This window comes from Mesitornis unicolor, unplaced genomic scaffold (assembly GCF_000695765.1).
Source record: "Mesitornis unicolor isolate BGI_N332 unplaced genomic scaffold, ASM69576v1 scaffold2746, whole genome shotgun sequence".
Classification (NCBI taxonomy): Eukaryota; Metazoa; Chordata; class Aves; order Mesitornithiformes; family Mesitornithidae; genus Mesitornis; species Mesitornis unicolor.
The window spans coordinates 22370-36968 of record NW_010190108.1 but is presented as its reverse complement, the minus strand read 5'-3'; the positions used below and the strand labels follow the sequence as shown (position 1 = coordinate 36968).

General features: G+C 55.1%; 1 protein-coding gene across 1 annotated transcript in view; it reads left to right on the top strand.

The window, feature by feature from the left end:
* Positions 1-2567: 2567 nt before the first annotated feature.
* Positions 2568-14599, top strand: part of LARP1 (La ribonucleoprotein domain family, member 1) — a gene marked incomplete at its 5' end in the record, with an annotated part of 12646 nt that continues 614 nt past the window's right edge. Inside the window, 18 exons of the mRNA XM_010186284.1 lie at positions 2568-2629; positions 4261-4326; positions 5108-5279; positions 5882-6013; positions 6190-6333; positions 7041-7203; positions 7471-7615; positions 7821-7995; positions 8861-9030; positions 9329-9688; positions 10903-11026; positions 11372-11577; positions 11674-11780; positions 12164-12315; positions 12577-12721; positions 12965-13074; positions 13549-13676; positions 14457-14596. Of these exons, the coding sequence (XP_010184586.1) occupies positions 2568-2629; positions 4261-4326; positions 5108-5279; positions 5882-6013; positions 6190-6333; positions 7041-7203; positions 7471-7615; positions 7821-7995; positions 8861-9030; positions 9329-9688; positions 10903-11026; positions 11372-11577; positions 11674-11780; positions 12164-12315; positions 12577-12721; positions 12965-13074; positions 13549-13676; positions 14457-14596 (2701 nt within the window). The remainder of the gene's footprint in view (positions 2630-4260; positions 4327-5107; positions 5280-5881; positions 6014-6189; positions 6334-7040; positions 7204-7470; positions 7616-7820; positions 7996-8860; positions 9031-9328; positions 9689-10902; positions 11027-11371; positions 11578-11673; positions 11781-12163; positions 12316-12576; positions 12722-12964; positions 13075-13548; positions 13677-14456; positions 14597-14599) is intronic.

Here is a 14599-nt window from a genome sequence, read left to right as displayed (position 1 = left end):
TTTGCTAGAGTGTCTGCAGGGGAACATGAGCAGTTTTGGGTTTGATGTCAGCTTGACTACAGAGTCGCTGATGGGCTGGAGCCGGGCCCTTGGTCAGGCTGGCACACCCTGGAGGGTGCCAGGCGTGCGCAGCTCCTGCCCACCACGGCTCTTGGCTCTGCGATGGTGTCTGTCTGTCCTAGCACAGTCACACCCCCTTGGTCTCCTGCCTTGGTCTGAGCAGTCCCCGCTGTGCCCTGGAGATCTCCACGCTGACAGAGCTGCCTGCAGCCGCTGTGTGGGTCTGGCCTGGCTGCGCTCCCTGGAGCAACCTCCGCCAGGCTGCAGCGTTGCTTTGCTTTGTGTTTTGTCTTCTGCAGCAAATGCTAATTACTCTTCTCAGCACCTCAGCTGAGATAAGGGATCCCTGTTCCTATCTTGCAGATAAGGAAACCAGCAGAACTTGTTTCAAACAATCTCCTCCCTTCCCCGCAACCACGATGGAGCCTGTGGCACCCACCCCTGCAGCCTGTGCCTCTGCGTCCTCTTTCGCTAGAGGTTGTGAGGGGGCCTCTCTTTGACTGATCCCCAAAAGAGCACAAGGATATCTCTGGCCATGAGGCTCCTGAGCTGAAGCAGCTGGAGAAAAGGGCTGGATGCCATTGCCACAAACCCTGGACCTGTGGTGGGAGTGGGTGCCGCGGGTGGGATGTTTGCAGTAAGAGGGAGCCCTGCTCTCCCCCAGCTGTAGAGGTTGGTGCCTAATCAGGCTGCAGAGCAAGTTTAGTTATTTTTTTCCCCTGCAGTGCCAGGCATGTCAGTGCTGTTGGAGCAGGCAGGGGTGCTCCATACCTGTGGAAAACTGGGGTGACTGTGGGTTTGTGCTGTAGCACTTGGTGCCTTTCGGAGCTATATTTAGTTGGTGACATCTGTGGGTGTTGAGTGGAGGATTCTAGGGGCTGTTCGGAAAGCGCTTGCTCTTCCTACGCTAGCAGAGAAGTTTAAAAGCCTTGTGGCAAGCTTTGTACTATGGAACTGGGCTTCCCAGTGAGGTGCACGTGGAATAAATGAGGGACACGTGGGACTGAGGGGAGGCAGTGCAGGAGGGCTGGGATGTCCTAGGGAAAAGGGGAGGATCTGGGGACCTAGCTGAGAGCTTGGGCTCTCCTGGGGGTGAAATCCCCACACAGGAACCTTAGGAAAGGGAACTGGGGAAGGGGAGCGCACATGGCTCTGTCCTGCCGTGTCTAACTCTGCCTTAGTGGCACTTCAAAGTCTCCAGCTCTGAGCAAGGCTGGGCGGGCAGGATGAATCACAGGCTGTGAGGCTGGGAAGGGGACCGGTTTTGATCATCTACGCAAAGCTGTCCTGCCTGACGCAGGAGATCAAAGCCAGCTTCAAGTGGAGCTGGGTAGGCTGTTCGGGGTGTTTCCCCTGGGGTGTCCCCAGATAGCTTCTGCCATTCCTCAGGGCTCTTCACCTCCCTCCCACCCTCACCCTTACCTGAGTCTGGGATGCTTTTCTTTAAAACAAAGCCAGTGAAGTCAGCAGAAATGCTCGCTCTTGCTGGGTGCATGGACCCTGGCACGGGCTGCCCCTCAAGGCAGGGGCTGGTGGGCTCTCCTCTCCTGCAGAGCACTGCTGTTGGGTAGGAGATCCCCATAGATGTTCGTCATGGAGCTGGTTTCTGTTAGGCAGCGGTGTGATGCTCTGGTAGACTATGTTAGATGCTCTGTTAGGCTCTGCGTGAGCCTGCTCCTGATCAGGACACCCTGCAGCCAAACCTGGGAGGGAGAAAACAAATCCAGTTTCTTTTTCTGCTTGTACAGTGGTGGTGTGTGAACAGGAGCCAAGACAGGTCATGGTGGGGCTGAGGTCTTGACTTTCTGCAGGTTTTGTGTGAGGTCCATGGTGGTAAGAACCCCAGCAGTTGCATTCTGTTACCTTAAAACACCCCAGAGGCACTTGAGTGCCTAAATACTTTTCCCTGTAGTGGGATTTAGGCGCTTCTCAGATCTGACTCCTTTTCTCTGTATGTTCCCCCTTGTGAACTTGCTGCTCTGTGCTGAGATGCACCAGAGGTCAAAGCATGAGATGAGCAGCACCTGTGTGCTGCAGACTTGTGTGTCCCTTCATCAGAGCCCTTCTCTGCTCCCTGGGGAGGGCTGGCCACACTGGTGCAGTGATGGGCCTTGCCTAATCAAGGGCATCTTTCTTTGCTGTGCACAACAGCAAATCAAGTTTTGCGTGGTCCTCTAAAGTGGGAGCTGAACTCCTCGCCACCCCTCGTCCCTGGCTGGCAAGGCCAAGTGGGGAGGGCTGAGCTAGGTCAGGGAGTGCCTTCCTGCAGTGGGATGGGGTTAAAGGTCCGTTTCTCAGCCACCTGGATTGATCAGGAGTTTTCTGATCTTGCTGGGGCCCTTCTGAGACCCAAGTCAGAAGCTGGCTTTGTTTCCTGTTCACCTTTTCCTCTTAGCCCCCCCTTAGTGAAGGGGGAGCTGGCTTGCTGCCCACCTTCTTCCTTCCAGAGCTGACACTTCCACAACCCTCAGCTGTGTTTTAACAGTTTTGTTCTCTTCCTCTTGCAGAACATACAACTCCTGCGAAAGTGGTGAGGGCTGCCAACCCCAGACAGCGGAAAGGAAGCAAGGTAAGGCTGTGCCTGCTGTCCCCCTTGCTGGCCTCCAGCTTCTGGCACAGTTGTCGGTGCTGCATGAGCATTTTGAGGGTCTGGTGAGCAGACAGCTTCCCTTGCAGGCCTGCTTGCAGAGGGGTTGACATGTTGGCTTGGCCGCTTGCAGGAGCGTGGAGGAGCACATCCTGATTCTCCATTTCCTCTTCGGTGTTTCAGTGGTCTTGCATCCTGCCTGCACTGGTTTTCTGCCCAGCTGGGCCAGGGGACACCTTCTTACCCCACCTCTCACAGGACGGTACTTGGAGCACAGTCCTGGATGTGGAAAGCCTCTCCCCCCACCCCAAGGACACCCCAAGTCCCTTGCGGGCTTAGCCAGTGCCCAGGTTTGCAGTGCAGACAGGGCGGTGGTGTGGCAGAGCGAAGTGTCTGCAGGTCCTTTCTTCCCTGTGCAATCTGTTCTTTACTGGCACGTGGAGAGCCAGCATAATTGATCTCAAACAAAGCGACTCCTTTGGAGCAACCAGGGCAATCTGTTCCTGGGATCAACATGTCATGGAGGGACAGTTGCTTCTCAGGATGTTGCTTGCAGCTGGGGCACAGCTAGGGCCATGGTGTTGGCTCCCAGCAGCCATTGAAGTCAAATCTGAAACTTGACAGGGCTTTCCTTATCTGTTCCATCTTGGGGAGTGGAGGGCCCTGGGGATGGGATGGACGGTGCTCCTGTCTGTGAAACAGGCATAGCCCTGCACTGGAAGTGGTTTTCCCAGGAAACCTGCCACTTGGGGAGAGGAGCACAGCACCTGAAGGTAGACATGTGAGGGACTCAGTGACTCCAAATTAGTTTAGGAATAACAACCCCACAAGGGCAAGGAGGAGTTTCTGTGCCCAGATAAACTCAGTGCCCAGCCATGATTCTTTGCATACCTGGGTGACTGTTTGGGTCTGTTCCTCTCTGTCCTGCAGGTCCTCTCTGAAACCTGGAAGAGATAGAAATTATGGTAGTGGCCAGGTCACTTACTCAGCAGAGAAGTGACTGATGGCCCCCCATGTGCTCATGGGGTGTCTGGAATGAGGGAGCTTCCATCACCATCAGAGACCTGCTTGAATTTTCCCACCAATTCTACTACTTGATCCTTTGCTTTGTTGTTGCCAGCAGTTTGTTGCAGTTGGGCATTTAAGTGAAGCTATGCCTGGCTGTACCCTGCCACTAGGTAGGGGTAGCTTCTTAAATGGGATGTGGTTGCTTCAGATGGATTTAGGATGCTGAAAGCTGTGTACTTTCCCTGTTCAAGGGATGGTGCCTATGATGAGTGAGTTACCCTGAGCAACTTGGTGCCAAATGCTGCTGCTGGGGCAAAATGTTTGGTGGGAGCTAGGAGGCTGGCAGCTTACAAGGCTGGTGGCAGCCTCATTACAAACCCTGATAGACATAAACTTGTCTGCAGTTATCTAGGATTAGTTCAGGGGCCCTGCTTGGGTGGGGAGAGGGGCTGTTTGGGTGAGCACCAAGCTCCTGGTGACAGCCATGTGCAGAACACTGGTGGGTGATGGTTATGACAGTGTGGCTGGAAGGGCTTCCCACTGCTGATGCAGGGAATGGTACCTGCAGCTTGTGCACTAATGAGACCTTTCTCTTTCTGTACAAGGTTGGTGACTTCGGTGATGCTACAAATTGGCCGACACCTGGAGAAATAGCCCACAAGAGCGTCCAGGTGAGAACACAGAATTGCTCCGGTGAGCAGGATAAGGCCCTTGCAGACCTGCCTGTCCCTCTGGAAGCACTGGCTGAGCCAGGCCATTTGGGGTGCCGAGTGTCAGCATGGAGGCAGCCAGGAATAGCTTGCAGGGGATTTCCTTTTAGGGCTGCCCTGTGCGTTGGGCTCCCTTTCTCCGTGCTATTCTGGGAGCCTGGAGCCCGGTCTAAACCTCTGGGCTGGGTGAAGCAGGTAGGGCAGCTTTCAGACCTGCTTCCCTCAGGGCTGCTTAGTGCAAGAAGCGACCTGGGAAAAAGCCAAGGCTTCCACGGGAGAAACTGAAAACATGCATGAGAAGGGACTGATGTGCCTGAGGGGCATGGCATTACTCTCCTGCTACAGACGTGGGTGTTGAAACCTCTCTATTTTTGGATGCTGCTTTGCCAGCTCCTGGCTCCCTGTCAGGGCATGAGGGTCACTCACCCATTTGCCATTGGGGCAGTGCAGTCCCTTGTAGGACACCCCCATCCAGGAGCACCAAGCCTCCCTGGAAGTCCACCTCAGTGACTTGTGTGCCTGGGGCTTGTGTCTTAGCTCGAGCACTTCCCAACGTCAGTAGAGGCCCTTGCCCTGCTCGGACACAAGCCCTTCCCCAGGAACACGCCAGCTCTGGGAGGCACGAAGCAGGGATGCTCACAGTTTTGGGCAAGGTCCTGCTCCTGTTGGAATAGCTGGAGTCTGCCTCCAGCTCCTAGTTTCTTCCACCTCTTACATCTTTCCTGCACTGGTGTGTCTCCAGCAGCCGCATAAAGCACCATCCCTCCGGAAACTGCCTGTCAAGAAAGAGATGAAAGAGCAGGAGAAAGGGGATGGGAGTGATGGCAAAGAGAGCCTGAAAACCAAATCAGATGAGTCTGGGGAGGAGAAGAATGGTGATGATGACAACCAGAAGTCAGCTCAGAAGAAGAAAGGTAAGGCAGGACCTAGTGGGGACAGTACCCCAGGCTCAGGTTGTCTCCTCCTCTGCAACCAGCAGCCAGGGGGAATCATCCACCCCTTTCCCTGGGGGCCTTGCTGTGGGACATGGTCCCAGCATGAGGACAGCTGTGGTGAAAAGGTGTTTGCAGGCTTCAAAGAGGCAAAGCGTCATTTTGGTGGGAGCAGGAGGAGCAGGGCCTGAGTTAGGGGCATCTGTGTGTCTGTCTGGGGAGCATGGCAGTAGTCTGCCCTCTTATGCATGCTCCGTGGTGGCACAGAAAAGCCCCTAACAGCGGGTTGCATCAGCTGTGGTTGACACGTAGGCTCAGTCTGGCCTAAGCCTTGGCGAGCAGAGGAAGGACAAGTGCCATGAAGCAACAAAGGAGTTTGGTGTCATGTCCCTCCATGCCTGGCAGTTCTGATCAGAGCCTTTCTGCATCCAGTGAGGCCTGGAGGGATGTTTGAGGACATGGTCGGTCCAGATGCCCCCTGCTCGCTTTCCTCTGTGTGTGGGGGCTGTGTCAAGAAGGGGCTGCGGGGGACGAAGCAGACATGCTCTGAACCTGTGTCACACCCAAACCCTGTCCTTTTGCAGGCAACAAACACAAGTGGGTCCCTTTGCAGATAGACATGAAGTCAGAGGTGCCTAGAGACAAAACGGCCTCTCGGAACAACCGGCAAAACGAGCAGCACAGGCACCCCTCCAACAACCGCAGCGAGCTGAAAGGTGGGGGCTTGGGCTGGGGACCCGCTCTCCCCGCTCTGGCTGCGGGGCAGAGGAAGCCCTGATGCCCAGGCACGGCATGGGGCAGTGGGCACCCTTCCTGCGTTCAAAGGGCTCCAGGTGCAGTGGGCTTGCTCCAGGAAGATGCTTTCATCCCATAACATTCTTGTCTGCTGCAGGCTGGCATCCGGACAACAAGCATGAGCGCAGCTGGCAGGACCACGATGAAACCTCCAGCGTGAAGAGCGAGGGAGGAGCCATGCGAGGGGCCTTCCGGGGCCGAGGCCGGGGCCGTGGCAGGGGCCGGGGCCGTGGCAGAGGAGGTGATGGCTGTATGTTTGGTCTTGTGACAGCAGGGAGAGGACAGGGCATGTGCCACACTCTTTGTGGGGGAGACCTGGGGCTCCGAAGAGGGCTGAGGAGAGCAGAGCGCTGTAGGGTACAAGAAAATATCGTGGCAGGTCATCCCAGCTCATAAGTTGAACTGCTTTTAATAAAAGCAAATTACTTCTATAAGTATTTTAATAAAGGCAAATGTCTTTCCAGTACTTAGACCAAACTTCTCCATCTGTTTTCTGCCCCTTGCAGTACCCCTGTGTGCAGGAGTTGAAGCATGCTGATACTCTGCGTAGACTTTGTCATGTTGAGAGCCAAGTAGGAGTTGTGGCTTGGATGGGGAAAGAGCATCTGCACTGCATTTGGCAGAGCAGTGTCTGTGCTAACCCTGACAGCAGCTTCAGTGTGGGGCTTTTGTGTGTCACCTGGGCTGCCCAGTTCCTCCTGGGTAAGAGGGCTCCTGGCCCCTCTTTGGCTTGGTCTGTTGAGGCTTCACTGGGATCCCTTCTGTAGCATAGGCTGAGAGTGGGAGGATGAGGGATGTGGGTCAGTGATGCCCCATCGTGGACTGCCATGAGGGCAGCAGGAGCACTGCAGAGCGAGCTGTTTGTGCAGGAGTCCGGCCCTGTCCAGCAGTGCAGGCTGGCAAGCAGATCCCAGGGGCTCTGTGCTGACCTTTACTGGTGTCTCACAGGGCACTTCGACTACCAGTATGGGTACCGGAAATTCGAGGGCTCGGATGGCTCCCGCACCCAGAAGTACGCCAGCAACATCACTTACTACTTCGACAACATCAGCAGCGCTGAGCTGTACAGCGTGGACCAGGAACTGCTCAAAGACTACATCAAACGGCAAATGTGAGCACTGCCTCTTCTCCTTGTCCGAGCGTTGGTTGGTGGTGGGATGTCCACAGATGCCCTCTGTGGAGGCTGCAGCTAATCCTGTGGGTAGGGTTAGAGCCAAGGCGTGTTGACTGTGCCATCAGCTTGCCCCAGGTGTGGGCTCCCCAGGCTGTCTCTTTTCAGCCTCCCAGTAGCAGAAGTGCGTGTGGGGATTTATTTCCTCGGGGGTGCCCAGAGGAAGGTGGCTTGGTGCTGCCTTTGACTGACGTGTTGTCCATACAGAGAGTATTACTTCAGCGTGGACAACCTGGAACGAGACTTCTTCCTGCGTCGCAAGATGGACTCAGACGGCTTCCTCCCCATCACCCTGATTGCCAGCTTTCACCGAGTGCAGGCGCTGACCACCGACATCAGCCTCATCATCAAGGTGAGGGCAAGAAAAGATGAACTTGCCATCTTGTTCTGCTTCTTGCCACCTCTGTCTGAGGCCTGTTTTCTAGAGGGGCTATGGGTGAGATGGAAGTGGAGCCTTCCCTTGTCCTTGACTTGCTCCCTCTTCCTCTTGGCTGTGGCTGAGCTACTTCACTTGCCAAGGCAGGGTCCTAAGTTAACTGGATATCACTTGGTTCCAGGCTCTGAAGGACAGCAAGGTGGTGGAAATAGTGGATGAGAAGATCAGGAGAAAAGAGCAGCCAGAAAAATGGGCTCTGCCTGGGCCTCCTATGGCTGACTACACACAAACGGACTTCTCACAGTTCATCAACTGCCCTGAGTTTGTGCCCCGCCAGAGTTTCCAGAAAGAGACAGGTGAGCACTGGGGGAATGTGGAGGGAAGGTGGGTGATGCAGAAAGACTGAGGCCCTGTGAGTCAGAAGTGTTACCCAGGGCAGGGTTCTGCTGTTTGCTCTCTGCTTGGTGATGGGAGCTATTATGGACTATGTCCTCAGACCCCCAGAGTGCTGCTGCCTCTCTACATGGGGAAATAAGCCACAGACTCTGTCTCTTTCATTTTCTCTGTGGGAGCTGAAGGGCTTCAGGGAGGGTCAGTCCTGCTGGAGGTCTACTGGCTGTGCCTGGAAATATTCTGCCACTGCTGGGCAGAGCAGAGGACACTCATGACCCCAGCCTTTCCTTAATGGGTGAGATATTGGGCACAAATGGAGCAGCAGGTACAAAGCTGTCAACTGACTGCTGAGGAGGAGTCTGCTGTCTTTCATGGGCTGCCTCTGCTCTTGTCACTGTGTGCCATGGGGTTTTGCAGGAGCCCGGAGCTGGACCTGAGAAGCAAAGTGGAGGATCTTTTCGGTGCTGTTGTAAGAGCTAGTTTTGGCAGGAGGCAAGCTGTTCCCCCTGGCTCCAGGCTGTCTTGGAAAGGTTTTTCTGAGAGCGACAGAGTCACCTTCTGCTTTAGGGCTCTGTATGTCTGGGAAACTGTCACCTGCAGGGCTGTGTGGCCACCACTGGCATCACAGCCTTAACTGGAGATTATTTTTTTCCTTCTCCAGCACCTGTGGGCAGTGTGCTGGTAAGCCTTGGCCACTGGATGCTGGCTAGTCCCAGAAGCTGCGCTGTGCTGCCAAAATAGCTTTGTCTTCGGTCAGATGCTTTAAGTACACAACCTCTAGGCTCCTTCTCTGCCTCTAAAGCACTTTGTGGCTCTTGTTGGCTCTAGAGTCTGCTCCTGGCTCCCCACGTCCTGCCAGCCCAGTCCCCACCAAAACAGAGGAGGTCAGTAACCTGAAGACGATGCCCAAGGGCCTGTCCGCAAGTCTGCCAGACCTGGATTCGGAGACGTGGATTGAAGTGAAGAAGAGACCTCGGCCCTCCCCAGCCAGGCCCAAGGTAGGTGGTGATGTAGGAGTTGCTGGGGTGGAAATTTCCCAGTTGTCTGGGTGACCTGAATCATAAGTGGGCAGGTTTCAGATCGAATAGGGTCTGTTGGTGATGGGGTGATGTCCTAGTCTCCTGGCCCCATCTTGTCCCCCTGTTGCTCCTCAGTGGGGTAAATAAGGTGTTCTCCCCAGATGGACAGCTTCTGGCCGTGATAAGGAAACGTGGGACAACCACTGGGTCTCCAAGCAGTAAGTTTGTGCCACTATGCAATCTTTACCCTGTGTCACCCGTATTCTCCTACCTGTAGAAACAAGAGGAGTCAAAGACACCACAGCAGCAGAAGCAAAAGGACCAAGATGAACCTGAGGAACTAGACTTCCTCTTTGATGAGGAGATGGAGCAGATGGATGGCCGCAAGAACACATTCACTGACTGGTCAGACGAAGATTCGGATTATGAGATTGACGACCGGGATGTGAACAAGATTCTTATCGTGACACAGACGCCTCCTTACCTGCGCCGGCATCCTGGTGGGGACCGGACTGGAAACCACACATCCAGGGCTAAAATGAGCTCGGAGCTGGCCAAGGTGATCAATGATGGGCTGTACTACTACGAGCAGGACCTGTGGACAGAGCAGTTTGAGCCAGAGTATTCGCAGATCAAGGTGAGAGCAGCTGATCCAAGGAAGGGAGCGTGTATGGGTGTGGGCCTCCTCACGGGGAGCTTTGTGTGCAGCAGTCTGACCGTCTTGGTGGTGCAGGGTGGAAAGGGCGGTACAGCGGGTTGCAGCTTGCTCATGGGGTAGAGCTAAGCTGGGATTAGTCCTCTTGTAGAGCTTGTGGATTCCTGGCTCCCAGTGTCATGCTCTGCTGTGTCAGGGATAAACACAGCTCTGTAACATGATGTAAGGCTGCAGCCAGGTAAACAAAGTGCTGGTAACAAGGTGACCTGGAACATGGGGTCCATTGCTCTGCTGTCTGACAGGGTCTTGGCAGGCAGTGCCAGATCTATGGAGGGAACTGGTTGTCTCTGCACTGTCTGTAGTGCCCAGCAGTCCATGGTCCGTGGCATGGTCCCTGAGAGACCACGATTACTGTGGACGCGTTTGTTGATGGCTGGCTGCACTTGGCCTGTGCTCTTGTCAGCTTTGCTGTCAGTTTGCATAGACTCGGGTTTTTTATAGAAAGCCCATCTGCTGCTTTGAGACATTTGAGTCCCAACTTGGTGACTCTTGTGGTTGGGGACTTGCCTGTGCTCATTCAGCAACTGAAGTTACTTTGGCTGCAAGGTGGGATGGCCCATTGGAGCCATCAGCCAGGGGCTCAGTGTTCCCACATCTGGTACCTGGCACATTGCTGAAGCAGCGCAGCTCTCTAGGGTGAAGCTGAGGGTGTGGGGAGAGCAGGTGACAGAAGGACAGTGTGTGCTGGGGGTGTGGGTCCTTCAGGTACATGGGAGTGTTGTGATCCGCTGCTCGTGTGACTCAGAGGAGGCTCTAGGTATGCAGGAGTGTGATGGGGCAATAGGGTCCTGGCCAAGCTTGCCTTGAACCTTACTGCACTGGCGCTGACATAGGCAGGTAAAAGCCTAAAAGAAGCAAGCGATGGTTAGTGGAGCTGCCTTGTAAGATTCCTGAAAGCTTGGGAGCAGCCAGTGGCTCAGATCTGCCCTATGCAGGGCCTCATTTTTCTGTCTGCTGCATCTCCCCTTCCTATCTCTGTGGAGCACGTCATCCTTCTGGGCACTGAGGCCTTGTGGCTGCGCTTGGTGCCCAGCATTGAGGCTGTTGCATGAGCAGAGTGGTGGTCACGGTGAGTTGATGGGGTGAGGGCGGAAGAGGGCAATTGGTTGCTTCATCACCTTCCTCTTCCAATGCAGCAAGAAGTGGAGAACTTCAAGAAGGTGAATATGATCAGCAGGGAGCAGTTCGACACCCTGACCCCAGAGCCCCCTGTGGATCCAAACCAGGAAGTGCCCCCTGGTCCCCCCAGGTTCCAGCAAGGTAAGAGACCTTTCTTGTGAACCATCTCCAAGTACCTGCTGGGCCTTGCTTGCCTGGGCGAGGGGCCTGGTGCCCTTTCTTTCTTCTGGGGATGGGGGTTTGTCGCTGCTGTTAGCCACTGGGAAGCAGATACCTTGTGGGATCCCTGGAAGCTCAGTCCTTGGACCTGCTGCTAGGCTTTGGGCTTGGCTGTATTTGAAGCTGCTTGTCTCAAGAGCGCTTGGTTGTGTCCTTGTGTTCCTGCCCTGCTGCTTCCCATCTGCCTGATTGGTGTCCCTTGGCTGTAGTGATGCTCTTGTGCACAGAGCTCAGCTTGACTCGGGGTGTGGTGTTTTTGCTCTGCAGTACCTACAGATGCTTTGGCTAACAAGTTGTTTGGAGTCCCTGAACCTTCAACCATTGCCCGGTCTTTGCCTACAACTGTACCAGAATCACCCAACTACCGCAATGCCAGGACCCCCCGGACCCCTCGCACGCCTCAGCTGAAGGACCCGACACAGACGCCCCGGTTCTACCCGGTGGTGAAAGAGGGCAGGACGATAGATGCCAAGGTGGGACCAGGGCATGGGTGCAGGACAGGAGCTGGGGTTTCCCAGCTGGGGCCTGGGGAGGAAGGGGCCACGTCCCTGATGCACCATGTCTTGCAGACTCCACGGAAGAGGAAGACAAGGCACAGTTCAAACCCCCCGATGGAGTGCCACGTGGGCTGGGTGATGGACTCTCGGGAGCACAGGCCCCGAACTGCCTCCATCAGGTACTGGAGATGGGTGTGCAGAGTCACATAGGTGCCAGAAATTGGAAAGGGAGTGAGTGTGGGAAGGAAGGTCAGAGGCAGTGTCTGGTCCTGCAGGGGGTGGTCTGCTGTTAATGACTGCAGAAAGGAGTGGGACCCAACTTGTCTCTCCTGGAAGGAGCTGAGGAAGATCTGAAGCATTGGAGTAATGAGATGAGACTTGATTGGAAACATTGGTTCCTTTGCTAGTAGGATACCCCATGGCTCAGGTCCCAGACCCAGAGTAGACAGCCACAAGGAGTCGGTGGGACCAACAGACAAGTGCTGTGGGGTGGAGTGTGACCCTGCTGCTATCAGCTGGGTGATGCCAGGGATGAGGGTTGATGGGAGTCTCTTGTGCTCAGCTCCAGCCCCTCAGAGGGAACTCCGGCTGTCGGAAGCTATGGCTGCACCCCGCAGTCCCTGCCCAAGTTTCAGCATCCTTCGCACGAGCTGCTCAAGGAGAACGGCTTCACGCAACACGTCTACCACAAGTACCGTCGGCGCTGCCTTAATGGTAGGGATGCCCGCGCCGCAGGGCGTGGGGCAGGGTGCAGCTGCAGAGCATGCAGGCTGAGATAAGCAGGGTCCTGCAGGATGACCTTGCTGGTGGTAGCTGATGCTTCCCCACAGTTTCTGACGAGCATGAGCTGTGGCTCAGTGTGTCCAGCACCGGGGCTGGGTGTAGTTGCAGGGCTCTCCTGTACGTGAGTCCCTGTACAGAGCTGGCTCTCTTGGGAATGATCTGCCTTGTAATCATACCCTCTTCCCGAAACAGAGCGGAAACGACTGGGCATTGGTCAGTCCCAGGAGATGAACACGCTTTTCCGGTTCTGGTCCTTCTTCCTGCGAGATCACTTCAACAAGAAAATGTACGAGGAGTTCAAGCAACTGGCTGTGGAGGACGGGAAGGAGGGATACAGGTAGGAGAAGTGGGGCAGAGCAGACTTTCCTGGGAGGAGGGAAGTGAGGGAAGAAGGATTTGGCCTCTTGCAGGGCTCACAGTGAAATAAAGGCAGCATCTCAGCTTTGCTTAAAGATGGGACTGAGGTTATCCTCAGTCATCTCCTGCTGCTGGTACACAGCAGGGTCCTTGCCTCAAGAGCCTCTCTACCTGAGTGTTGAGTGCACCGGAGTCTGAGCCCCGTGTGCTGCTCTGTTCCCAGGTACGGTCTGGAGTGCCTTTTCAGATACTACAGCTACGGGCTGGAGAAGAAATTCCGGCCAGACATATTTAAGGACTTTCAAGAAGAGACCATCAAGGATTACGAAGCTGGTAGGTGCCTCCTTTGGGCTCCCCTGGGTTGGCAGCGATGTTGCCCAGCTGCTCGGCTGCCCCTGGGCCCCCTTCTCATGACTTTGGGGAAGCTACGTAATGCTGTACATTAACATGTGCAATGGGGAGCAGCCAGATGTCATGTTGCTCGCTTCACAGGGGAGGACTGAGTGGATGCTCACTGTCCTGAAGACTGCTGGGGGGATGCAGAGAGAGGGGTAGCGGGGGCTGTAGCTCTCTGAAAACATTTCAGACACCAGTTGCTTTAGGATTTCTCAAAGCCTTGCAGTGGCTGAGCCCCATCATCACCAGGACAGCTGAGCCTGGGGACATCCCCTGTAGAGAGGGCTGGAGGGTCTGTGGAGCGAGCAGTGGGGAAGCCTGGAGGAAAGTGTTTGGTTGTCTGCTTTGATTTTTATTTATTTGTTTATTTATCATCCTGCTGATGTCTGGTTTGGTTTTCTTCTCCTCCAGGACAGCTCTATGGGCTGGAAAAATTCTGGGCCTTCTTAAAATATTCCAAAGCCAAAAATCTGGACATTAACAGCAAACTGCAAGAATACCTCAGCAAGTTCAAGCGCCTCGAGGATTTCCGAGTGGATGTGAGTAGACTCCATGCCTGCACCACAGTCGTGGCCCCTGCAAACGCCCCTCAGCCCCCTCCAAGGACAGGGTTTTGAGGATCGGTCCCTAAGCAGCGCCGGGCAGGGGGAGTCAGCGACACCTAGTGTCGTGCCGTGTCATTGCAGCTGGGCCACGAACAAGCTGCAGGGTTTGAATGTTGCAAATCCACTTCAGAGCCTATCTTCCCTGATGAGCTGAGGAGGAAAGTGAGCCTTGGTGGCTTGAGTGCAGCCAGCATTGTGTGGAGAACACAGGAGGTTCCACTTAAATTTGAGAAGAAACTTCTTCTCAGTGAGGGTAACAGAGCACTGGACCAGGCTGCCCAGAGAGGTTGTGGAGTCCCCTTCTCTGCAGCCATTCAGACCCCGCCTGGACCCCTTCCTGTGTAACCTCATCTGGGTGTTCCTGCTCCGGCAGGCGGATTGGACTGGATGATCTTTTGAGGTCCCTTCCAATCCCTAACGTTCTGTGATTTTGAGTTTCGGCTCCCAGACTTCTGGACTGTGCCCCTGTGTGGGAAGGAGGTGCCCAAGAGCAAGTTGTAACCCTTGTGCTTAAAGGGAAGTCGGTTTGTCTTTCTGTCAGCAAATCTGGCAGTGGTAGCTTTGGAGACAAGGGCAGCTGTGTGCATGGGGTGAGTCTGCATGGTCCTTGTGGGTCAGGGAGAGAAGCTTGAAGTTACAACTGGAGATTGATCCAGGGGGTGGGCATCTGCATTTGGAGGAGGCTGTGCTGATACTGGGATGTTTCTCTTCCAGCCACCCATGGGGGAGGAAGGCGGACACAAGAGATACCCTACGATGTCAGGGGGAGATGGCAGGAAGCGCTACCCATCCCAGTCTTCCAGCAAAACGGTCAGCCAGTGCCCATCCAGCCCAGCCCACGCCTCACCCAGCCAGCC